Source organism: Merops nubicus, unplaced genomic scaffold (genome assembly GCF_000691845.1).
Source record: "Merops nubicus isolate BGI_N331 unplaced genomic scaffold, ASM69184v1 scaffold16880, whole genome shotgun sequence".
In the NCBI taxonomy this organism is placed as follows: Eukaryota; Metazoa; Chordata; class Aves; order Coraciiformes; family Meropidae; genus Merops; species Merops nubicus.
Window position 1 is genome coordinate 13641 of NW_008585009.1, and position 25272 is coordinate 38912.

At 38.2% G+C, this 25272-nt stretch overlaps 1 protein-coding gene across 1 annotated transcript in view; it reads right to left on the reverse strand.

Moving 5' to 3' along the window:
- The window catches only part of ADAMTSL3 (ADAMTS-like 3), a gene marked incomplete at its 3' end in the record, with an annotated part of 131269 nt that overhangs the window by 12767 nt on the left and 93230 nt on the right, over positions 1–25272 (reverse strand). Inside the window, exons 8-15 of the mRNA XM_008946234.1 lie at positions 24825–24982; positions 23743–23854; positions 20885–21023; positions 19275–19325; positions 14932–15136; positions 13908–14055; positions 12507–12591; positions 5418–5704 (exon numbers count right to left, since the gene is read on the reverse strand). Coding sequence (XP_008944482.1) covers positions 5418–5704; positions 12507–12591; positions 13908–14055; positions 14932–15136; positions 19275–19325; positions 20885–21023; positions 23743–23854; positions 24825–24982 — 1185 coding nt within the window. The remainder of the gene's footprint in view (positions 1–5417; positions 5705–12506; positions 12592–13907; positions 14056–14931; positions 15137–19274; positions 19326–20884; positions 21024–23742; positions 23855–24824; positions 24983–25272) is intronic.

Genomic DNA, 25272 nt, shown 5'->3' on the forward strand with positions numbered 1-25272 from the left:
TGTGATTTTCACAATAACAGATTCCAATTTCTTTCAGGCTCTCTGGTACATCTCTAAATCCCCACTGGGACCTATTTTCAGTTCAGAAAGACCTTGTTATGTAAGTGTTTTCACTACGTATACAAAGTGATGAATTTTTATAGAGTAGAAGACATGGCCTTACATATGATTGGCAATCTATTCAGTTCTCTTATGTCAATGTATTGATATCACATTAACATAGAACACATGCACTGAGTAAAGAGTATTTTACTAGCAAGGCTGAGAATACCCTCTAACCACAAATATTAGGACCATAATGCAGAAAATGCCCAAAGATGACAAACAAACATTTTTTTCTAGAACTCTTATTACTTTTTTCCAGGCCAGCAACCAAGAGAATGAAACATTTTCTGTTCAATTGACCCCCATATGTTTAAGAGAAGCAGCTTCCCTGTCCCCTTACGTGGGAAACACCCACCTGACTGTCTACAGGAGAGAAGTAAAGATTAAGAAACTGGGGAAAACAGACATCAAGCATCCATATAATCTCTATACCAGGTCAAAATCTACCCTGTGCTACCAACCTTCAGTTTTACTGACCTCATTGTGTTCCTGTGGGAAAACCAGACTCAGAGGTGATGCTGCCCTGGAACAGGTTGCGATAAGTAATCTCTGCTTAATATCACACATGAAGGAGGGGAATGAAATGAGATTCCTTTCAGATCATTTAAATTGGCAACAATCCCATGGGAACCTTTTATCTCAGTGTTACAAAAATGAAACTGGCCAAATGAACAAGAGGCATGTCATACCAGGTGATGGGGCTTGACCGCATGTTGCCGCCTGGAGTCCATTAAACCACTTCTGCCTTGCAGTGTGACCTACCTAGCTTTCATTGTATTACCTGAAGAAAATATCCATGTGTGGTGTACCTTTCATTTGACTTAACTACAGGGCACAAACTGAAGGAGTGATTCTTCCCCAGAGGGGCCTTACTGAAGGAAAAATGGCACCCTGTTCTGATGCCAGAAGTACAAAGCAGATATTAAAGGGCTGTTAGAAACGGCATGCACTCCCTTCCTGATCCTTAGTTCTCAGCTGGAGAACTCTGTTCAATAAATAACTACACTTAATTGATGCAGCATTTACTTGAACTTAACTGTCAAAATGTCTTGACAATTAATCAGATTTCGCACCCCAAACTATAATTTTCCATTAGTTGGGAACTTCAATCACTGATAAATTTCTTATTCTATGTCAACTGGAAAAAGGAAAAACCTATTATTCAAACAAGCAAAGTTTTATATGTATGACTTTCTTGGCTTATAATATAAACATAGTAGATAATTTAACTAAAACATTATGTATGCAGCAGGGAGCATTAAGTATTTTTACAGTAACCTGATTCACTATTGTAGTAATTATCCTACTATTCAGTGAAATAGAATATTTTCTATTTTAACCCAGCATTCAAACCACATACATTTACATTCTTTTACAAGCTTTTCTGTTCAGTGAAATACACAGTGCACGAAGCTGTGTTAAAAGATCAGAATGCTTGAAAAAAAGCCCAGATTTTTAGTTTCTGCCTTTTTTAGAGTACAAAGAAAATGGGAGTGCAAAGAGAGATCTATTCTCTGTGCCTGGAAGAGGAAGGACAGTCATTTATTTCTGTCCAAGAGTCTTCAGTTTGGTGATTCTGTGAAAATCTGTACTACCAGCTACACATGCTTGAGCCTCTCTGTGAATCTATTGAAACTGGCCATATTATTTATACTCCTTCTGTAAAAGAATAAACAGCATCTACAGTTAGTGGTAAGAGTAACCAGTTACCAAATTGCCTACAAAACTATTGCAAATGCTCTCAACTTTGTATTCAAGTCTCAGAACGGTCACTGTTTTTCTTAAGAGCCCTTAACTTTGGCTAGAATCCATTAATTTTCTAAGAATCTCAAGTTTCTTATAAATAAAATGGTAAACTTTTAGCCTTTATGAACCAGACAAAAGCCTGAAAACAAAACTGGACTGCACTCTAAAGCTTCCAAAGCCACAGACTATAGAGGGAACAACAGGAATTGAATATGTATTTATTATTTAATATTATTTTTACTGTAATGACTTTAGAGTGCCTGAATCATATTTTTTTTTAGCATATGGAAGATAAAGAAATAATAATTATATTGAACTACCAAAATCTGCCTCTTGCAATTTAAGGTACTTCTGAACAGAGACCCAGAACACATTGTTTGGTTTTTAAATGGAAAACATGCCTCTAAAATATTGTGGAGTAGTTAAATGATTGACAACACTAAAGAAATACTACAGATTACAAGAAAAATATTTGTTCTCCTCAGGAGCACTCTTTATTCTGATAACTATTACTTCTCACTGACAATATTATAAAAATTAAAACTTATATTTATGTTGGGAGCTCTTGCATCAGGGCCAAAGTTCTTCAGATTGAAAAAAAAAAAAAACACTGTGGGAAAAATAAGGGCAAATTCTGAGATTCCCAAGCACACAGTCGGCTTACTTTCAGCTCAGGATTTCTTCAGGCCCTGAAGACAAAATAGATCTTTTGCTTCCAAGATGGTTCCAGAGTTTCATATGAATGTTGAGGGTGATGTCTGCCTCATGACAAACTGGCCTGGACAACTTTTATTTATACTCATGGAAAGATTGATGAAAGAAGTACTAATTATGTTAACAGGTATAACACAATGTAGCAGTCCTCAAAAGCAGTAAGTTTTATGGTATTCAATATGCTGCATGAGAAGACACACAGATTTTGTGCAGAAAGCACACAAAATGACTGAAGGCTCACGTTATTAAAGCTCTAGAACATGCTTAATACAAGGAATTGGAAAGCAAAGATGATGCTTGATAAAGCCTTGCAGATCACCCTATCTCTCTAATGCTAATATCTCAAAAACCAATGTTTCCATCTGCATTTTTACATTTGCTTTAGAGAGGGACCAGAGGAGAGTTTGAATTAAAAGCCTAGTCTGTATAAGGATTTTTTAAAAAGGTGCAAGTGACAAGCGTTGAAAGAGAGATTCAATCCTTCCTCAAACAGTTGCTTCCAGTTTACTTAGACCCTGCAGACTTTTACTTCATTCAGTGTGTCAAGCACTAAGAAATGGGGATCAGGAGTTCTGAAGATAAAGAAATCCACAGGAATTTATTTTACTAGCCAATGCTAGATACACACATAGTAGAAAAAACGTACCTAATATAATTTACATTACACTGGGATATTCAAAATTCAGACAACATTTATTTCTTGTAACAAAAAGTTCATCTAATTGAAATGAGATTTGAACATAAAACTTAGCAGAAATGGATCAAGCTTCTTTGAACTACACAATGGAAAAATAGTAGAGAGTGAGATCATTAGTACATTGCAGTAAGCTGGAAGCAGAAGAGATGTCTGGTTTCCTTAAAACTATTTATTGACAGGTAATTTTTGGTCCATTTGAAAGGCTGTGCCAAGGAAGCAAGACAATCAGAGCTGACAGAAGGAAAAAATCACTGCTACCAGACTAGCAGTACCTCTGAAGCTGTTCATTGATAAAATATCCTGACAACTTCCCCCGTTTCCCCGGAGTATCACATAAGAAAAATTCCTAGACATAGTACCAAAGATACCACAGAAGCCTCAAGAAAACAGGTAATTTCTTTCAAACTTCTTCAAATGGATCATTTTTATTGTATATCAAACAGATGGTTCGATTACTGTGGAGATCTATAGGACAGTTCTAGGCCAGGTAACCTCACAAATTCACCAAAGGGCCAGAAATCAACAACAGAATTTACGTGGCTCCCTCAGGAACAAAATTAAGCTGAACGTGGGATTCTGCTCATGAGTAATTTTGAAGTTGCTTTGTGCAGGCAAATGAAACTACAGTACAGGCTCCTTAAAGTACCTTCAGCTGACACTCCCAGTAGAAGTTTTTATGTGAATATTATTGCCTGGACAAACTCACACATGAGGATGCAGCCAATGCAAACATGCACATATGCAATAGCAGGCAAAGACTAGAGATTAATTCAGCTTTGATATCTGCTCGTGTCCTCAAAACTCAGAAACTTTGGAGTTCTAGAACACCTCTGACAAAGATATTGGCTAAAAAGCAGTAGTGAAGTGGATCTAAGATGACAATGAAATGACTGTACTTTACAAAAATCAGTTATGAAAACAAGAACTACAAATTCAGTAGTAATGAAAGCCTTGTTCCTGCTTTAGAGTACAATTCCTTATTTCTAAAACCAATTCCCTCATTAAAATGGAAAAACAGAGACACTCAATCACAGTAGCTGTCACTCCCATGACACATTTATGCATATATACCTGGACTATAGCCTCTTCTACCTCATCAGTCACGTCCAGTGAAGATGGTGGAGGGAATGGGATACACCAGCTTTTGTGATCACACACACTGCTATTCCTATGGACCAACCCCATCAATAAACAGCAGTAGTAAAGGGTAAAGGAGGCACTTTTCAGCCACTTACCACCCTGCATTCTAAAGCATCCCTCCCAGCTTCTGTCTTCCAGGTTTGTACTGGTGAATAGTACAAGGAGGCTGCTTTCTGAGAGCTCTAGTCTGGCTTTCTGCTTCCAATTGTTTCTGCTCTCCCACTTTGCTACAATTTTTATTTCTTCTATGGGTACAACTGTCTTCACTTCCCACTGATGTCATCAGTCCTATCATATATAGGTGTGTTCTCAATTCCACTGCCTCCACTTAACACTTCATAATTCACTTCTGTTCAGTCCCAAAGTACAGCATGTAGTAGCAACACCAGCAGCCTTGTCTAGTAACATGTACTTAGGACGACAGGGAGATTCGATTACATTCAAAAAGGAATGTGCCTAACTACTTGCAGACAGATGCATGGCAGAGTTCCTCTGGAGTGATATACTGTACCAAGACCTAAACAAACTACAGTTTGATCTTCATGCTGGTCAGACCGAAAGCAAGTCTCCCTAATTACAATTTTGTATCCCAACCTTACTGCAGAAAATGGCAGCATTTTGAGAGATAAGAAAGAATTAACATGGGAATTGTAAATTCAGAACTTTTAGTTCCTAGGAAAAGAAAGGTCATCTAAATATTTGTTCCCATCACTGATGCAGTAAACACGCTGGTACCACCAACTGCCTGACAGCTGAGAGTCCTGCAGCAAAAAGACTAAATCCAATTGTTGTATCAACAACTTCTTTCACCTTTACCAGATAAAGTCAGTGTTTGAACACAAGTTATAAGGGAAAAAAGGTAGTTTGAAATACTCTACGGATAACCTAGAAATAAGTTAAAACCTGAAGCTGCACATCTTCCTACAGATCAACATAGCTACTTTAGGGTAAGACCCAACAATGTTAAATAATGCCAAATTCTTACAACTCAAAGACTAATAAATAAGTAAGGTACCTCCAAGACATGTGGCTGAACAAGGAGTAAAACCAATGTATTCCCAGTCATAAATCACACTGCCATCTTCAGCGTGTGAAAACTCTGGTGTGTAGGGGATAGGATCACTGTCACAGGATGCCTGGTGACAGACTCGTTCTGTTGGAGGCTTCACATCTTCACATTCCTCCTCAGGCAATTCAACCTCGGTCTGAGTAAATGAGAGAAGAATTCGGCACTTCACATCTCGCACCTGTATGCCACTGCCACATGTGACACTGCATGGAGACCAGGGTTCAGGAATAAACCTGCAAATAATCACAGTGCAGTAGAAACACTGTCATTTTATTTCATATAATTGTGTGCACAGTCAAAACATGGCAAAAATACAGACATGTCTGTTTATACACAAAGCAGACAACACCTAAAACAATTTGATGCTTAAACAGAACACATGATCGAGTGTCTTAAGCCTTTTGCTTGCCTCCCATTCCAGAACACTTCCCAAAATCCACCAAAGAAAAGATGTAGGAAATGAGGAGAAAGAACCATGAGGAACGAGGAAAGCTGCATCCTTTTGGGGGGAGGGGAGAGAGAAGGATATCATCTAAATCTTTTCTCAAGCTCCTTCAGCAGAAAAAAGAAGAAACTCCATGAGGACACATCTATATACTATAAAATAGCTCCCTAGGTATGCTGACTTAGGCATATGCCAAAAGTATATTTCCAGTCTGCTGAAATCTGAGAAATGCCATCACCTTATGTCATACTAATAATCAGCAACCAGACAGAAGAAAAGCACTTTTTAAATCTAGCCATCTCAAATGCACACCACCACAGGCTGCTGTTCAGGTTTAATCTTGTAAGGAGTCTCTCATCTTTAATAAAGAGGTCTAACAGGCTCAGTCTATAAACCATCATTTTTATTAGAAAGCATTTATGCTCCTGATGAACTATAGTAAAATCTTATTTTGCAGATCATGACTTTACTGAATAAAAGGAAGTTTTAGTCAATAATATTCTATGACTTCAAGGGTCCCATTAATACCTGACAGCAATTTTCAAAATAGCACTAGAGCCAAGGGACCGAATTTCATTAATAAAGTCATCCTGAGTGGCTCTGGGGTACAATTTATAAGAAATTAAATACAGCATTTTATAGGACATTTTTGTGGTCGCTCTTTATTACATGTCCAAATGCAGCTGATGATCAAAACACAAATATCAGATATAGGAAGATGTATTTGACCAATGCTAAAAATGTATTTTGAAGTAAAAATCCAAATTAGGATTCAAAGACTTTCTCCTCATCTTTGATTAAGAATTATCTTTCTCTTTACTGCAGGAAAGTTGCCCTTATACAAATATAAGAACAGCTGTGTAAGACAAAAATCGATATTTACACTCATTGACAAAACAATGTCAACACAGTATGGTTGATTCTGTGAACAGTTTATCATCTTGAACCCATAACTTCTTGCCAGTATATACAGAGGAAGAATCAAACAGAAGAAAGGAGAAGAGATGAGTGGGTAACCCATAAGGATGCTCCAGTTCAGTCTTTGGGGCAGTCACCCAAGCTGTACTTGAGATAGAGCGCACAACATTGTCTCATGTGCTCCTGTGGAAAAGACCATTCCTATTTCCCATAGCAGTTACAAGGTAACTAGTTATTTATTAAGGAGATGTTGATGAAATACCTTTACAACTCCACTATGAAGATAAATAAAGATGTCAAAGCTTGTCACTTCTAAGTTTCCTTGAACAGAGCCTCAAAATTTTAGTTAGGGCTCACTGGTCCCTGACAGACTTCAGAGTGAAGGGTACAGTATCCCCAGCTCCTCTTGTAAACAAGGAAAACTGCAAGTACTCATCACTTCACTACCTCTGAAGTAGACAACCAGACTGATTTTTATTGGTAGAGTATCGTCAAAATGATGGGTGGCTGTGTCCTACAGTGATAAAATCTGAGTAAGCATCCTACTGGTGCAGCTTAACAGCCCACCAAGTCCAATGGCACAACTGATAGAGGTCAATGTCCAGGTGCTTTGGATAACAAATTCTAAGCAAAGATCCGTGTGAAAACCTGCAAAGGAAGGCTTTCTCTTACCCCAGCAGAGAGAAGCAGCTTAACCCTGAAACATCAGATCTCACAGGCTTTTCAAAGACAGCCACGCAAACCACCTAGGGTGGCCATGGTAAAAGCACCCTCATCCAACAGAATGCTTAAGCACGTGCCTAACTTTAAGCACATTAGCTGTCCTCTGAAGTCAAAAGGACTATAATGTTAAACTTGTGCTTAAGTGCCTTACAGGATCAAAGCCATCGTGCACAGGCTTCACTAAATTATTACTTTCTTCCCCTTCTCTGTAAAAATATCTATTTAAGGTCATGTACCTAATTGGAAAAAAATTAAATTTATGGACCTTTATCATTGAAAAGAGTTAGTTGGTGTTCTGACCAAACCTAACAGTTTACAGTCTGAAAGCAAATAACTTTTTTTTTTGGTACAAGTATGACAGCAACATACCAGAAATTAGTGTTAGCTTTGTGTTCTGCTACTTGAGTGCATTAAAACATTCAAAAAATAATGTGTGATGCATTCTTTTGAAATCCTGTATAAATTAAAGGAAATTTTGAACCACAGCAATCCTTTCATTCAGCAACCAATTGATTTATAAAGAAACTTGGAAAATTCTAAGCATTTTTCTTTGACTTATAGCAAGCCTGTATTATAATTGAGGTTTTCCTGTTGAATATTAATGTCTGGTGTTTTTCAGTGAAGTGTGAGATAAAAGCAACACCCAGAATACTTTTTATTCTATCTTGGCATTTGCTAAATTATTCATGTGGCTATTTAGCTATTAAAATCCTAAATTCTAGGACTTTCAAGGAATTATCATATTATAGTCACACTTTAAGTACCTTTAGCAGAAACCAATGGAGTCTGCTAATATAAAAATCAGAGCAAGGAATTGACTTGGAGAAGGGAACCGACCGGACTTTGAGAGAGCTCCAGAGGTTGGCATTGTATCTGAGTTTTGAGTTCAGGCAGATGTTTTTTTTGTTTGTGTTTATTTTACATATGCACAACCAAAACATGTGACAGATCATTAAAGCAAACTCCATCAGCCTCAGAAGTGACATATATTTTTTACTCAGTGGCATCTGCAGCGCACACATGGCAATGCTCTGACACGATACCTCCCTGAGGCAAATTCACTCTGCCTTTGGTGGGCATTCACTCAGGGTGATCTCAGGTCAGGATTAAAAGGCATCAAAGCACTTTTATCATGATGCCTTGCAGATCTTCAGGAATTTCTAGTGGAATGGATACGATGGTTGGAAGTCTGAAAATTTTCTGATATCTCTAAGGTTGTAGATGTGTTCCCTCTCATTTAAAAAAAAAGAAAATAATGGAAAACAGAAAACCAAGCAGGCACAGCTTTTCACAATCAGGCATTTTGTATAGTCATTCTTTGCAGAGCGACGTAGAAATCAAATGCTCCTGCAATCATCTGCACAGGTATAAGTAATGTATACACTACAGGTGCAGTGGAGAGTATGTCAATGCTGCTGCAGCCTTCTCAGTCTCACACTGATGAAAATGTGCATTCTCCCGGCACACTCTGAAAAGGCCACTGTAGGATGACCTGGAAAATGTAGCAGTGACCTAAACTACTGATGGTAAAACTGGGACAGAAGGGGCAAATCCAATCTGAACTGTAAACTTCACTCAGTGCAGCCTTCTGCAGTTTTCTAAAGACTTGGAAAACATGGTGTCTCTTTTTTTTTCCCCCCTCATGCCTGCAGTTCTTGCATTTAAGTTAAGACAGGAAATGCCTAAATCCTAAAAAAAGGCTACTTCTGTGATATTTCCAATCCAACCCTACTGCGCCAAGAGGCCTGGATAAAAGTTTGCAGAAGCATCTAAAATGTTGGCTGCTTACTGGGGCAGAACTTCCATGATGCTGGCAGCCTACCCCTCCCTGAAGCACTCCACTTGTCGGCCCTAAGCAGAGTTGCACTGCCAGGTTTTATCAACCTCAAGTGTAATGTGTTGGATAAAATCACAAGCCAATATTCAGAAAAGAAGTTGTGAAATTGTGTAATTTTCTATCACCGAAGGCATGATGGAGACACTTCAGTGAACATGAATCAAACGCAATGAGCAGGAACCTTTATGAGAGACACCACTTTTCACATTCAGGGAGTGCAAGACCACAAACCTAGTGATTACTTTCTAGCTCAGGTTGCTGAAAAAATATATCAGCTTTTGAAAAAATTTTATTTTTGTCCTAAGTCACGACAAGGAAAGGCAGCTGAGGTGTCTATTTCTTTAACTTACGATTAATAGAAAGGATGCAAGAATCTTGCTGGAGCTTCTCTGCAAATCCCACTGTAACTAAGAAGGCTCAAGGGAAGAACGTTTAAAATAATGATTGGTATCAACTGTCATCACATTCCACAACCAAAAACTAAAAAGGTCAGACCTACATTTTTCTTGGCCCTACTTTAAGGGCAGTCATTTTTTATTTTGCTAATAATAATAATAAAAAAAAAAAGACGCTTTTGAACATTCCCCCTCTATGTAAATTCAGGACACCAGCCATGGTAGACCACAGCAGCAGAAGTATTTATCTTCCACGAACTACTTCTGGCATATTCATCATTTGTGGGTTCTAAAACACAGCTGCATTTATTCTCTTATTCATTATCAACTAAAATATCACACAAAAGCATAGAAAGACAGTTGTAATAAAAGGATGGACTAGAAGTTGAGACTTCATCTTGTGGCTTAAGTTTGGATGACAAGAGAATAACTAAAATTAAAAGTGATGGCATTTTATGAAGGAAATCATAAGCCTCCTGCTAGGCAGAGGTGGGCTATGTTACCACAGTGCCATGTGTCAATTACAGAAAAAGAAGTTAAATCCAATCCAGAGGGAAATCTTGTTATAATTTACTCTGGGTGAAGTAACAATCTATTGTTACAGTTTCTTTTAAAATCCTAAACCCTGACCCAGAAAAATATCGCTCCAGCTGGAAAAGACCAAGGCATTTAGGGCATGAGATTTAAGGTAGATACCATTTAAGAAACTGCTCTGGTTGCAAACCATTATCCACATGACCAACAGGCAATCTGCTGTAAGAAATTAAGTCAGGGATCATTTATTTTTGTCATTTCTCCTTATCTGCCAGCTTCCTTAGAAGGATAAAGTAAGAGCAGGTGGGAGCAGAAAAGAGGCAAAAGGAAACTAATGGAGAATCTGGCGGTAGCTTTAATGCTGGGTTCTGGGAGAGCCCAGAGTACCCAGACTAGGAAAGCACCTCACCTCAGCAACACCTCAGTAAAGAGAAGGATGGCAGTCATCAGCAAGAAGTGGCTAGCAAAACATTTAAGACTTAGGTGAAGACTGAAGATGCTTCTGGAAAATGTGAAGGAAAGAGTCTCAGGGCAGGGTAAAGATGATGAATGGAAGATGAAGATCTAGAACTCCAGAGTAAGTGAAGGGGAAAAAAAGATCCAGGCAACTGCAAAACGGCACAGCTATGACAGGACACGCACTGAGAACTCGAAGACACGGCTGCCTTCGCTGTGAGGCTGCAGTGGAACACATCAGCCATGTCTAGGGAGGCATGGCATGCAGGAACTGCCTTCTCTGTGAGGACAAGGTACTAGGGAACCCGTTACAGATCTTCCAGCTCAGCTCTATTATACTCTAAATATACTCTGAACTAGCATGCTGTGTCCCTGCCAGTCCTCTCTGCCTGTTCTGTCAAGAGTGCTGCTGAAGGATCCTAAAAACCTAGAGACTACATTAGCTCACAGTTGCCACAGCATGATTTTGTATTTCTAGCAATCATTTTCTTTACAGCTTCATGCTGAATACTCTTTAGAGATGGCCTCATATACCTTCACCCTGACATGCTGACATTCAACAGGCACATTTGATTGCATCATCCCCTTTGACAATCACACTTTATTTTTATGTCTTTGCCACTACCCTGCCTGAATTCAGGGCCACCAATTTGGAGAGTGAAATAACCACTCACAGTAGGCTGACACTTGAACTGAGAGGCTAGAGCAATGAAAAGTTTAAGGCACAGTCACCATAACTATGCAAACACCTGTTTGGCAAGAGGTTTTTTCTGTGAGTCAGTGCAGGTGTAAAGATTTTATTACTCATGATCACACCTGGTGGTGAGTATGTGCCAAAAATCAGGAATAGTTAGATGGAGGAATTAAAACAAGAAGTTATAGGGTACATTCTACTCTCAGAGCAATATAAGATCATCTAAACTATTTTAAGCTAACATTACTACAAATTAGTGGAAAAATTTGGCAAAGCACAACAAAATACTGTTCAAAATACCTTGTGAGAAGCTTACAGAAAGTTACTACTTTTTAGAAAGTTATATACTCTTTATTGAATATATTAGATACATAGATGCATGAAACATACACAGAGGATATCAGCAATTGTGTACATGCCCTGACATATAATGGACAGACAAGTATAGCTGGATTTAAGTTATGTTTTCATGCCCAGGAGTTAAATGTTGCAAGGCTTACCTCCAATCAGCTTTTAAGGGGACTCTCCAAATCCAGATGTTATTTCACACACACACGTGTAAACTATCACAACTTATCCCCATAGATTCAACTAAGCTCAGAGATCAGCAGGTTTTTCTCACTTTCTTTATGCATTGGCCTCATCCCCCAAGGAAATCCTGGCAACCCTAGAAAGTACCTCTTAATTTTTAATAGAACCACTACATTCTGGATGTAACAGCAATGACTGGGATAAAAATGAATTTATTGAATTTGCATCTGCTGAAATGATCCCACATGCATTAATTTGGGCTTAATTAGGCTAAATTAAGATCCCTTTGCATTGCTTGAATGATACAGAGACACTGTAATAGAGTAGTTCTGTGTCATCCTGAACAGGAGCTCCAGAAGCAAAGCTACTGAGACAGGATTAGGAACAACTCATGTCCCAAGGAGAGCCAACTGTCAAAGCAAACTGTATAGCAACAGTCACTCCAGATCACCTGCAAAATATGCTGGAAATGTTTCATTGCTGTAAAAGACAATGTACTCACGTTGGTTCTTCAGAGACTGTTATGGTCTCTTCCACTTCATGTGCCTGTTTAAACCATGGCAACTTTGCTTCCACCGGATTCTTTTCTGTTGGAGAAAATAACTCAAAACATTCAGTAATTCCTCTAAAATCAAAGCACGTAAAACATAATTTACTAGAAATTATCTTCATGTTTGAGCTCCATTCTGACATGCTTTTTTACTGAGAGGGTGCCAGAAATCCAGTTCCCATTCTTATTTGATCTTTTAGTTCCTTCCCATGTCTTCCCCAAATGCAGGCAGTTTCTAGCAGATTGTAGTTTGTATCTCAGTGTAATGGATTATCATCATAACTTTATAGCTGAAAAAGAAGCCAGAGCATACCAAACATACATTGCTCTCCAGATAAAATGGCTTCATTAGAAAATCTCCACAGAAAATTCTTTTCTGCTGAGTTAGCCAGCTTTTCCAAAATCAGAAATTAAAGAACACTAGGTTCTTTTATCTGTCTATGCATGTTACACTTCTGTGATGCTTTTTCTTGGAGTACTGAAAGCCAGTTGACGATCTGTGCCTCCAAATTTAAGTAAAATGCCATAAGAAGGTTCTTAACATTTCAGTGCTGGTTTCTACTTCATGATTTAACCCTGAATAGTTTTCTGCTTGAAGAATTCCTTATAGTCCAAAAACATCCTCAAGGGAAACATAGGGTTGTCTACAGATAGCTTTCACTTTTTCTATGTCAATCTTTATTGAGTTGTGAAGGTCTGAATACAGCCTTTCAAATAAAAACTGAAAGAACGAGAGTAGCACCCACTAAAATTTTCTGGGCCCAGAGGGGCAGAAATGAGCAAGGCACGAGATACACTGAATTTCCCCCCTTTTCTTTGTTTTTCTTTCCACCTTGCTGCCTGTTTCATGCGCCACAACTCTTTTAGAGAACATCAATTTACATCATTTTTACAGACTTTAAACATGCAGAAATGGAGAAGAGCAAAGGAAACCAGTTTGATTATAACTTAATGAACTGGTGAGGCCCACTGAGAATGTTGACACATTTAATATGATGTAAATGAACAAGATCTCAAGCGATACACACGGAGTATCATCCCCATTTCCAGTGTTATTGAACAACTCCTCCTCCCCACGTTGAGCTCATTAATTCTGGTTTTCCCAATTTGACCAGGCTGTATAGGTTTAGTTAGCATGTTCACCTCATGACAGTCTGGTCACATTATCAGCAAAAAAATATCAGCAGGGCACTTTCCCTAGCACCAATAATTAAAATGCTTGTTTCTGCCAAGACTGAAATAAGTCCTAATAAATTCCAGCTTCTGGCATCCCTGAAAAAAGGTTACCAGGGGCTTTTAATTCTCTTAACAAAAATGTAAAACAATAACAGACCCAGACAAAATTCCAGTTACCTTTTGGCTTGTAGCATGGTATTGGCACGATGCACTCTTCTTTTATGTGTAGTTTAAGCTGTGGGTTACAGCCACCAACATGCTGCCCGCGATGGTCGATGCACAGCACCACTCGGTACCTCAGGCCTCGGCCACAGGTCACTGTGCACTGCAGGAGACAATGCCACCATCTCACACTCTCTCTTTTTTATCATATTGACAAACGCCAGTAAAAAGCAAGCTAGAAGTACTAATCATGTGCTCACTACAGTTTTTCCACAATCAGTCCAGTGTGAGAGATATATGAATTTGTCCCTGGCATTGCTAGGTGAACAAAGAAAAGGTTGATTCTGGAAAAAAAAAATCTCAGTTTTGGGAATACAAGTGATTTCTTGGGGTTCTGTAAAGCTTATCTGATTGGCAGCAGTCTGAAACAGAGGTGGCTATGCACGGAGAATATGCTCTCTCACAGTGGTCATTTTCAGTTAAAGCTGGGTCAGACGTGCTGCAAGAACAGTTTCTTCACTACATGTCAGTGATGTCATTTGGATGAACTAAGGAATTATAGAATTGTTGAGATATCTGACTATATCAGACAACTACAGTCAAGATAAGTTGGCTTTATGTTGTTACTATAAGGAAAGGTAAGAATGCTGGAAAAATCACACTTGCAGACATGTCAGCCACTAGACAGACATGCCTTTAGCTATGATATGCAGTGAAATATTACATTTAGCAAGAACTGAGAGACAAACGACCTGATTGCAAAGGGGCCTGACCTCTGGATCTAATTCCTCCTCCGTGTAAAGGAGGAATTTAACAGGCATAAATAATTCTATATACAAGTTTCTCCATGCAGACATGTTAACATTTTGATTATCAGGGCCAATTTATTTAGTGCAAACATCTCCTAGTAAATAATACGAATTATGCTTGCAAGGCTACATTTTTCTAATAGTCCTGTGCTCACAAATACATGGTAACACAAGACTACAGGCTTTCTTTATAAAACAAGAATAAAGGTCCAGATTTCTTTTCAACTTACTTGAGACCATTCCATTGCTACCCATTTAGGACAATCAAACAGATTGCAGGTTTGAATGACCTTGGGCTTAGGGGCATACATGCATTTCCATTCTTCCACTTGCAGTATCTCTCCGTGAATGGTCTCCTCTACGCACACAAAACTTCTCCTCTGAATGCCACCGCCACAGGAAACTGAACATGCAGTCCAAGGGTTATGCTCCCACCTGAAAAAAGAACTCGCATATTAAAAATACTGCTATTTTTTATTCCAATAACCTCTATTAAAAGTGTCAAATACTGAATCCAACCTTAGTATCATTAAAAACCACTAACACTTTGATTGCTGGATTCTTATCACACTCTGAAAATAAATACATTGAATTACAGAGCTATTGTTCAGTATCTTAGGCTTAAATTCACGTGCAAAATGAGAAGAAAAACAGAACTATAAATTTAAGTACATTTCTCAAAGTAATTGAAAATCTTTTCCTTATGAGTTAAAGAACCTAAATATACTGAGTTCAATAGCTGGAATGATTTACTTGTGAAAAGTCCAAATCATCTAAACAGAATATTTTTCATTGTTAATTTACATGGTCACATGTACTCTGATTACCATTGTCAGAGACTGAGAAGCACGTGTACTTGAGATTATATGAAGTCCAAAGACAAAGACAGATCTGGCTGTGCTGACCTCAGGGTGTTATTACCCACAGTTGCTCACCACTGCCCACATCATGCAGACTACCCTTAAAAACATCTGTTCATGAAAGAATTTTTATGGGAACTCTAATACTTGCTCTGGGTAAATGCAGCCATTTAATTTCAAACTGTCTCCATCCATAAGGACTGTGAACAAATTAAATTGTGACAGGTACCATTTGGCTGGTCACCACTGCAGTTCTGCAAGAGTTTTCCACCCTCATTAAAATGCTGTTGAATGACTTTGTATTCACACTTTCCAAGTTGCTTCAAGCAAATGGCAGCTGCTCATCCGCTTCAGCTAACCCAGCTGATTTCTCCTGAAGCAGGGTGATGCACAGATTCAGGAAAGCTCACACAGCCCTGTCAACCAGCAGAGCTGCGTGGCAGTAATCTCCAAGGGAGGGATGACAAACAATCTGCTGGGAGGGAATATCTTCAAAATGGACATCTAGCCAGCATCTTAGAACTAACTACAACAAAAATGGAAATTGCTGCACCGTCTGTGGTGAGAATTACAGGGAGGTTTTTAGCTTACAGACTCTGTTTCATTTATCTCTTGGTTTTAGCATGAATGTACATTCAGGCAATCAGTCCTCAACAAAAACTAACTTCAACAATGTCCTGCTCCTGTCATGTTTAGAGATAACAAGCTTCTATGATAGCATTTGTCTATAGGTTCCACTGACCCACACAGTTTTTCCAGACCTCTCAACCCCCTATCTCTTGCTTTCTTTACACCACCTGCCTAAATGCTACCTACCTATAGCTAAGCCCTGGGAAATGATGGAGTCCTGCAGCATATCTTATGGTTCATCAATGCCTTGTTACTTTAAAACTTATTCCTACTACAGTTGCAGGGGCTCATAGAGGATCATGGAAAAAATTATATCCCTTATGAACAACGGACACAGCAAGTACAAGAATATCCCATCAAAACTAATTAATAAAAAGTAACTTAGTTATCATAAAAGAAGCCATAATCTTAGAGTAGATGAGGCAAAGGCCTGTAAATCAGAGGTGATTTAAGTAATTACCACCCACTTTCTATGGTACAGCACATAAATCAAAGACATTTCCTATTTTAAGCAATTCATTAAACTGTATATGAAAACATATTAATCATGCTTAAGCTCAACAGAAGAATGAGCATGAAACATACAGCAAGCAATGGAACATTAACCACAGAGTATTTACTCAAAAGCATTCAGAATAAAGTTGTATGCCCAGATCATATCACAAGTACAAGACACATTTGAAGAGCAACAGTGAGACTTTTGACTTAAATGAATGGCCAGCACTAACTCATTTTCTTTAAAAAAAAAAATAAAATCAAGAACTAAAGAGCAATTAACTGTTCAATGAATTAACAGCTCATGGATTTATATATATAAGGCTCACAGTGCTATATGTAATACTAGCCTCGCAAGTGTTTATAGCATGAAGTTTTATAGATGTTTTTCTTTATCTCATCAGTTTCAAACACACTCCAGATCCCATACTCCCATAAGCATTTTCAAGATGGAGTGAGGTCCATGGCTACTGGGGAAAAGGGGGGTCTTGGGCAAGCAGTCAAGGAGATACTTTCCAGAACCCACAGCTGTCAAGGGATCCTCAACAGTCCAACAAGTCTGAAATAAATGGAGGCATTCCAAAAGCTTTAAAAGAAAATTTTCATCCTGGGAAATTTTTCTATTTATTTCAAAAGAATTCTCCATCTGTAAAAATATTTCAGTGGGGCATTTACAACTCTAGCCACAGGAGAACTCTTTCAAGATCTTGCGGTGCGCACCATGACTTTCCCACAACTTCCTCATGTGAATGGGACAGCAGTGGTAAACACCACAGGACTGCATCGCAGCCCTCAGCACGGCCCTGCTGTTATGTAGGAGGTGTGATGTATGACTGCTGGTCAAGGTGAAGGAGTCTGTACAGCTTTGCTCAAGCATAACTACAGTACTTTGGTATTCTGCCTGCTTTGCAAGAACGGTCGTGGGTTAGCATGTAAAAAACAGGTAAGAAAAGAAGCAGCAGAAAGAAAAAGCAAAGGAAAACGTGGAAGAAGCCCCAGAAGAGCTGGCACAGACTAATGCATTGCAGTTACTTGACAGGCAACAGCACAAAGAAAATACATCCTGCTACGCTGAATCTGATCTGTGCCGGATCAGATTCACCTCATGATGCAGGTATACAACCTGGCTGCTTCAGCTGCTCTTTCTGTCAGAAATTCCAGCAAGAAAAGGTGCTTTTACATCTTCATTTTGCTTCTTTATGTGCCCTCCCTATGGACCACAGCCTGTTTCTTCCTTCTCTTTCCTGCTGGCACCAACTCTGAAGCCTGCTTACAGTTCTTACTCCTGAGCATACACCCAGAAAGACCATGATACCTTCCTAACAGAGCACACACCGAGGTGTCAAAACACGGTGGACCCTTGTATGTAGTTCTCAGTGTTAAAAACAAGAGAACCTGCCCACAACTTTATCACAGACATAATCTACCTCACCACAGTGTCATGAAAATGTCCTGAGCACAGTAAAGCAGAGAAAGGGGGATTCAATTTCTCTTCCAAATGGTCTCTAAGCCCTGAGCAGTTCAGAAGATGAAATACTCATGTAAATTGTGTTGAGTTCCAGAGGAGATCTGAAGTACAAAAGAACTGGCAAAAGAAATGGAAGGAGAGAGACGCAGAACATAATTATGGAACATTACAAGATAAAGTTGTAGAAGAAAAAAATCTCAATCTATGTATGAAAGCCAAAGTACCTCACAGGACAGCAGATCCACAACAAGCGTAAATTGCTATAGAAATAAACTCTGACATTTATATCAGCTGTAATCAGTAGCTCCACTGAGCCGTGCAAGTCTATGATTTCATTCTTATTACTTCATATCTTTGCTTCTTTAGAAAAATACACATTATTCATTTCATGACATAATAAAGCAGAGGTTCAACTCAGAGAAATATGCATCTAACTCCATCAACTATAATTCAATACATTAACAGAAAATCTGGCTCAATGCTTTATAGTCCTAATGTTCTTTACAAAACATCTAAGCCTTCCAGAGAGACATTTACACTCTTGTGATTAATTCAGATTAAAAAAAAAAAAGGCAGCGAATTGTGCACTTAATTAATGTGATAACAATTTTAGGCACTTTAAAGCGATACATCAGCCTTGATGTCAATAAAGAGAGTGTAGATCTAAAGACGAGCAGAAGAACGAGACCTCTCAAGGAAAAACTTTTCTAGAGTCCTGTAACATAGGGAGACCTGTAGAAGAATATAATTAATTGCATACATCTTCAAAATAAAAAACATTCAAGACAATAATTCATACATGCATTTTAAAGGAGATGGTCTTCTCGGTGCTATAGCAGGAGGAGGCTTAGGGAGACTACTCTTTATTCTAAAATCTTCCACACTGATATTTTCAAGAAGAGCATATTAACCTCCTACTGTTAACCTAATCATCCAGAGCACACTGAAATAAATCAAAAGCTTCAAAAATGTGTACAGGATTGCTATAAACTTTCTTTCCTACACAGTCAAAAAAAAAAATAAAAATCAGAAGCTGTTCCATGATCTTAGGATTCAAATAGTACATATGCAGTGAAACTTATGCTTCTGCTGACACATATGTTATCCTGATTATACATACCGAGGAAGTGGCTGGAAGTGATCATAGGGCATGATTTCTTTAAATCCATCACTGTCAACAAAATAAATAATGCATCATTATTTCTCATGCCCAAGACTGTACATCAAGTACATACTGTTCTGTGGTCATGTTTAAAGCAATTCCCAACATGAAATGAAGGAATCTTACATTCATTAAACAATACCCTTGTGGCAAACTGACTCGTATAATCTCACCTCTTCTGCACAGATCTACTCACCATAGAGTTTCTCCACTTCATATCACCCAAAAAAAAATTACATGATCAAGCCTTCAGCAGAGAAACTTATTATCAGTGATCTTTTAGGTCTGTGCTACTTTATTAACAAGAAAATAGATAAATACTTATATCTGTAACAAAGACCGCTGTAGAACATGAGTGGCAGTGAAATAAATTAATCATAGGATTAATCCTAGATAAGTCCTGAGTGGTGTTTAGGACCTTTCTAGAGCTCTTTATTTGAATTGCAAAGCACAGAGCAGGCATAAAGCATTAGTTCCAATATTCCAATACTAAGAAATATGGTATTATATCCATTAGTTCTTCCCTTTTTCTGTCTGTATAAGCTAAATTTGCAAGGAAAAAGATAATTACACCCTTTCTTTCCTCAATTTTCCCATTCCAGCTTTGCAACATTTGGCACTCACTGCCATTAGAATCATTACTGAAGTCTTACCAATCCATACAGCGATCAACTCTTCAGGAAAAAAACTTGAAAGTCTACACATCTATAACTGTTAGAGGTCACTATCAACAATTATGTTCAACAGGAATGAAAGGAAATGGACAGTTTAGCTATAGGAAATTAAATCCATTGAGAGTGTTTCCTTTTCTTCTTGCGTATAACTCTAGCTCAGCCAGCTGGCATATTAATGTGAGGTTCTGGGACTTGATACTGTGATGTTATTTTAAGATTCTTTAGCACAGCCAGGAAACCTCACCAGACAATCCAAAAGTTAGTTTGAAATACTGTAGTGCAATTCAATACAATTTATGTATACTATAGCCTTTGTAATTTGGCAATAATATTCTGTGGTATTTGTACCACAAGTATATTTACTCTGAATTTTTTAATTCTTAGTGCAAAAAAAACAACCCCTCAAAGTTTAGTAACTGTCAACTCCACAGTACAAATGAAGAAAGAAACTTTTACAGTAGCCAGATGAATAGACCGAGTTAAACCATGAGCAAAATTTGTACACTGATTGAGAACTGGAGCTAGTGTCTGTCTAATGAGAAATCCTGAATGGCAGCATCAGTAAATCCGAAAGCAGACAGTCTGTCCCCCTCACATAACTTCACAAACTCCTTGTACTAGTTCTGTACCACTCAGCAAAAGACAAACAGAATAAGCCCTTGAACAGACAATTTGATATTTACAATATCTGTGTATAAGCAAAATCTTCTATTCTGCAATGCTGAAGAAGTGCTACAAATCTATTGGCAGTGGTGCCAGACATCAACCTTTACACAAGCAATAACCAACCCAGATAAGGTAGCCTTAAGGATGAACAGAACTGAAACTAAATAAATACAATTGGTTGTTCCTTACTAAGTGACTATACTACATGAATTTATTTGTCATACAAACCTAGAAGGGCAGGGATCCATGTTGCATTCTTTTAACTTGGGCTTTGGTTTCTTATTTTCTGGATAGTAATGACAATAGTGGTCAGGAACAACACGCTTCAGACGAATATCCACGCATTCAGCTGAGTTAAGCTGATAACCTAGTGCAGAAGCAAAGTTAAATTTTTGTTAGAGACATAAATTAAAGCAGCCTTACTCCTACCCAAAAATAATACGCTGCCCATTGAATTAATTTCCTGTGTTACTCTTTGTTGGTTTACTTTTAAGCAAGGAAACACTTCAAAGGAACATGCAGGACCAGATCTTCATTTAAGGCAGCTTGCACAATAATTAGGTAAACCTATCGTAAACACTAGATGAGACTCTAGAACATTTTTCTAATAATATTCTAAGTACAAGAGTAAAAGTATACATTTTTATACACTGCAGGAATACATGTACTGGAGCAGCTCACCCATCAGAGAGGCATCCCTACAAAGTCTTGTGGTTCTACTATACGTTAAACCACAATTTACAACCACCCACCCCAATGAGAAGTTACCATGTATGTTAGAGAGCTGTATTAGAATCATGGATGTTAAAAGAAAAGTAAATACTTAAACATAAAGCCAGAGGAACTGAGATGAGATCCAAAAACATTGCTAAGTTAAACTGTAGAAAACCAAGAAATAGTTTCAAGAACATTCCTAGATGAAGAGCCAACAACAGAAAACTTGAGGTAATTACTGGTGACAAAAAAAAAAAAAAAAAGAAAAATATCTGTGTGGAGACTGGTTACAAGAAGGGATCTGAGCTTTATAAACCACTAGGTTGCTTTTTTGGATAAGAAAAAAAAGACCCATTTAAAAGAACTGACTTGGACTTAAACCAAGGGGAGGAGAAGGATGTTCTGGTATGTGCAAAGAAAAAAAGTTTGAAACCACAAGAATTAAAATCCAAATAGAGTCAATAAACTGACAGTACAAGTCAAACTGTTTACTGAAAGTGCTAAGTATCATATATCAGTGGCTTAACTCCTGTGTCTCTTGACTCATTCAAAGTGTCATCGCACATGAGAGTGATAGCCATAAAGAAGAACTAATCCATTCTAGTGCTCCAAGTATGTATGTTCCAGTTCTTGTAAGTACTGAAAGGACCCAAAAGTTATGCCACTTCCAAACAAGATAAACACCATTTTTAAACATTCTTGCTCCTTCAAGCTTGTGCTTGAATTGTGCTTTCTGAGCTGCAAGTCACACTCCCCCTTCCCACACACAAGGATTGCAGGATTAAATTTAGAAGTAGCATCTAACTGAGGAATAGCTGTGCACAGGTTCCAAGTCTCTGTTGTGAGGAACTTTTACTGCCCATAAAAGATGCCAGACAATGTGGGTACTAAATCTACTTTAAGATAATAGGTTAATCCAGGCACCTGCAATACAACTTCTCTGCATGCCTCTCTAATATGCCATTCTAACACTACTACTACTTTCATGGGTAAGCAGCAGCTGAGTTTCTGTGCTTCTTTAGTTACTGGCCTCTCTCAGGACTGCCGTCAAGAGTGTCAAGCCCTGTTGATAAAGGTACCAGTTTTCATATTACAGACATGAAGTTACAAAGCAGGGCATTGAAAACCCTGACTAGTTTCAAAGAGATTGATATGTAGGTATAATTTTCAAACCATAGCATAAGCTCAAATAAGGCTGGATTTGAGCCAATAACTTTCAAGGTAAAGATGTCCCTTGAGTTTTCCAGTGTTTACAGGCAGTCTTCAAAAGCAACTGTGATGCTCTGCACTTCTTCCCTTGTCAGATAGGTTACGGAAAAATTCCTAAACACAGTGTGATGGAACCATCAGAGGATATGTACTGCCACTCACAGATCCAGCAAGAATCACACTTCATGAGGCCAAGTGTCTTATAAGATTCAGTAGTTTCCTGTGGGAGTACATGTTATACACATATATTGTCTGCATTTCAGATTAAAGTGAGGTGCGAGTGCCAAAATGGATGGTCCATCAAAAGATCCCCAGACTCTGTGCTTTAAACATCTTTCATTTTTTATTCATGTCTCATGTAACTATTTAAACTATATTTGTACTCTCCTAGAATATCACTACACCAGTAACATGAGTAACCCAGTCTGTTTTTCAGGTGACCCAAGTACTGGTAGCTGAACTGAAATAGCTATGTACAATGTCAAACACCCCTCTGACCACAAAGTCACTTTTTGCAGAATCAGACACGACAAGCAGTGAGATGGGCTGGATGAGCAGTAGCAGAGCTGAGCTGCCCTTTCTCTAACCATTGTACATCTGTAGCATTTAAACCAGGAACAGACACTACAGCACACTGTCTGTTGCTTTAACTACCATCAGGACCAAATGTCTAAGATCTGACACACAAACATATTGATAGCAACTGTTCTTTAAATTCTGCTTACATTTTCTGTTTAATTTCTATACTAAGTATTCTAAAACTCACCTTTATGCCTACTCTTGTAGCCAGAAATATCTTCTTCCTTCATCTTTCAATTATCCTTATTTTAAAATCTCATTGTATTTCTTTGCTTAGCTTCCCAAAATGTATTTTATGAATTATCATTTTCCACTTTGAACGTCCTATCTTAATTTCTTAGTCAAAGTTCTCACTCAAACAACCATTCCTTAAGGAAGAACAAGACTTCCAGTAACATGTTATAAAAAAAACGTATGCTTACACTAACCAACTCACCTGCTACTCTCTCATTACTTTTTCTGAAGAATCTCCAGTGGGAAATGAAATACAAATATTTAATCCATAAAAATGCAGAACGACAGTTGTAAATAAGCCGCTTTTCATCTTCAGCTGTAAACACTCCTGAAGAATTGCCATGACTTACCTCCTCCACATGTCACTGTGCAGGGGAAGAACTCTGTTTGTCTCCACTGATGACTGATGGGTTGATAGAAAAAGAACTGGACGACACTTTCTTTTGCTCCAGAGTACCTGGTCTGCAGAAATTTCCATTACAATACATGTGTATGCTGTTATCCTCTGCTTATGTAATTTAAAAACATAATTCATATGTAATAGCAGTGCAGAGAGTAACATAACAGGCATAAAATCTATAGAAAGTCTAGCATAACAAATTTAAGACTGTAGTAGTCAAACACCTGTATGTTGCTTTATTTTCAAATAATTCAAGGTACTAATGCAACTATTTATCTATGCTAGACTGGTAAAATTCCTGATTGTATTCTTTCGTTGCATTTCTTGGTTAGTGAAATTTTTTAAATTTCCTGGAAAGTCTATAACTGATGCAAGCACACTGACTCACATTCAGGCAAGTCTAACTGCATGTGTGATACTGGAGATGCAAAATAAAAACTACTGAGAGTGTACTTCTACGACACAACAAATTAAGCCAAATGGTGTGATAACACTGAAACACCTCTTATTTTCAATGGGCAACTGTATGACCAGCTTCCTTTGCCAGTCAAACAGTGGTACGTTTCTACATCTGAGTATCTGCACGTCTGATGTAGGCCATGGCACGCGGTCTGGGTAGCGAGGACAGGGGTTAGAAACAGTCAGGAGCTGGATCAGCAGCCCCTAAGGAGGTTCACGGGTGCTGCTGGAAGCAGTGCTCAGGTTCAGTAGGTGGCAGTCTTCAGTTGGGTTAACACCTAGCCACTGCACAGGATCACCCTGATACTCCTTCAGTAATATTTAAAACAAAAGTCCTGGCCATTTTCAGCATGAAAGATCCTGTGGTACTTTCCAACACAACAAAGACACTAACCTCAAAAGATCTTAATTTCTTTGGATATACTTAATATCGTTTATGTCTGGACTGTAATTAGGATTCCTTATTTGCTAGCTAAAAGATTTTGTTCCATTGCTACAACCTGATGGACAGCCACCTAGTCTGTTGCACATACTTGCAACACCTTTGTAGATTTGTACATGTACGCATCCTACCTTGATAATGAAATCTGCTCCAAGAGGTCCCTGGATTTTTATGATTTCCCTGTCAGTACTCTTCTGAAATTCAACAGTTGTATTTTCTATGACAAATGTTCCAGGAACATTAAAGCTGTGCTCTCCCTTGTCTCCTTGTAGTGTCTTTGATTCTATAACTAAAAAAGAAACATGCAATTAGAAACTTAAACAAGCTATTTTGTATTTTCAAGGAAGTCAGATGTTTACAAATTTACCTTGTAAGTAACAGCTGTATATGTGCATTTAAAAAAAAACACCTAGAATACCTGTGAGAATATTAGCTGCTTCAGAGTGATATATAATTGCATGACATGTCAGCACAGGAATACCTGCCTGAACACACTATTCTTTCATACCAGAAGCCCTTCTGAAACAGTTTTTCTTACACCAAGTGCTCTATATAGTTATAAAGCAATAGATTCAGCAG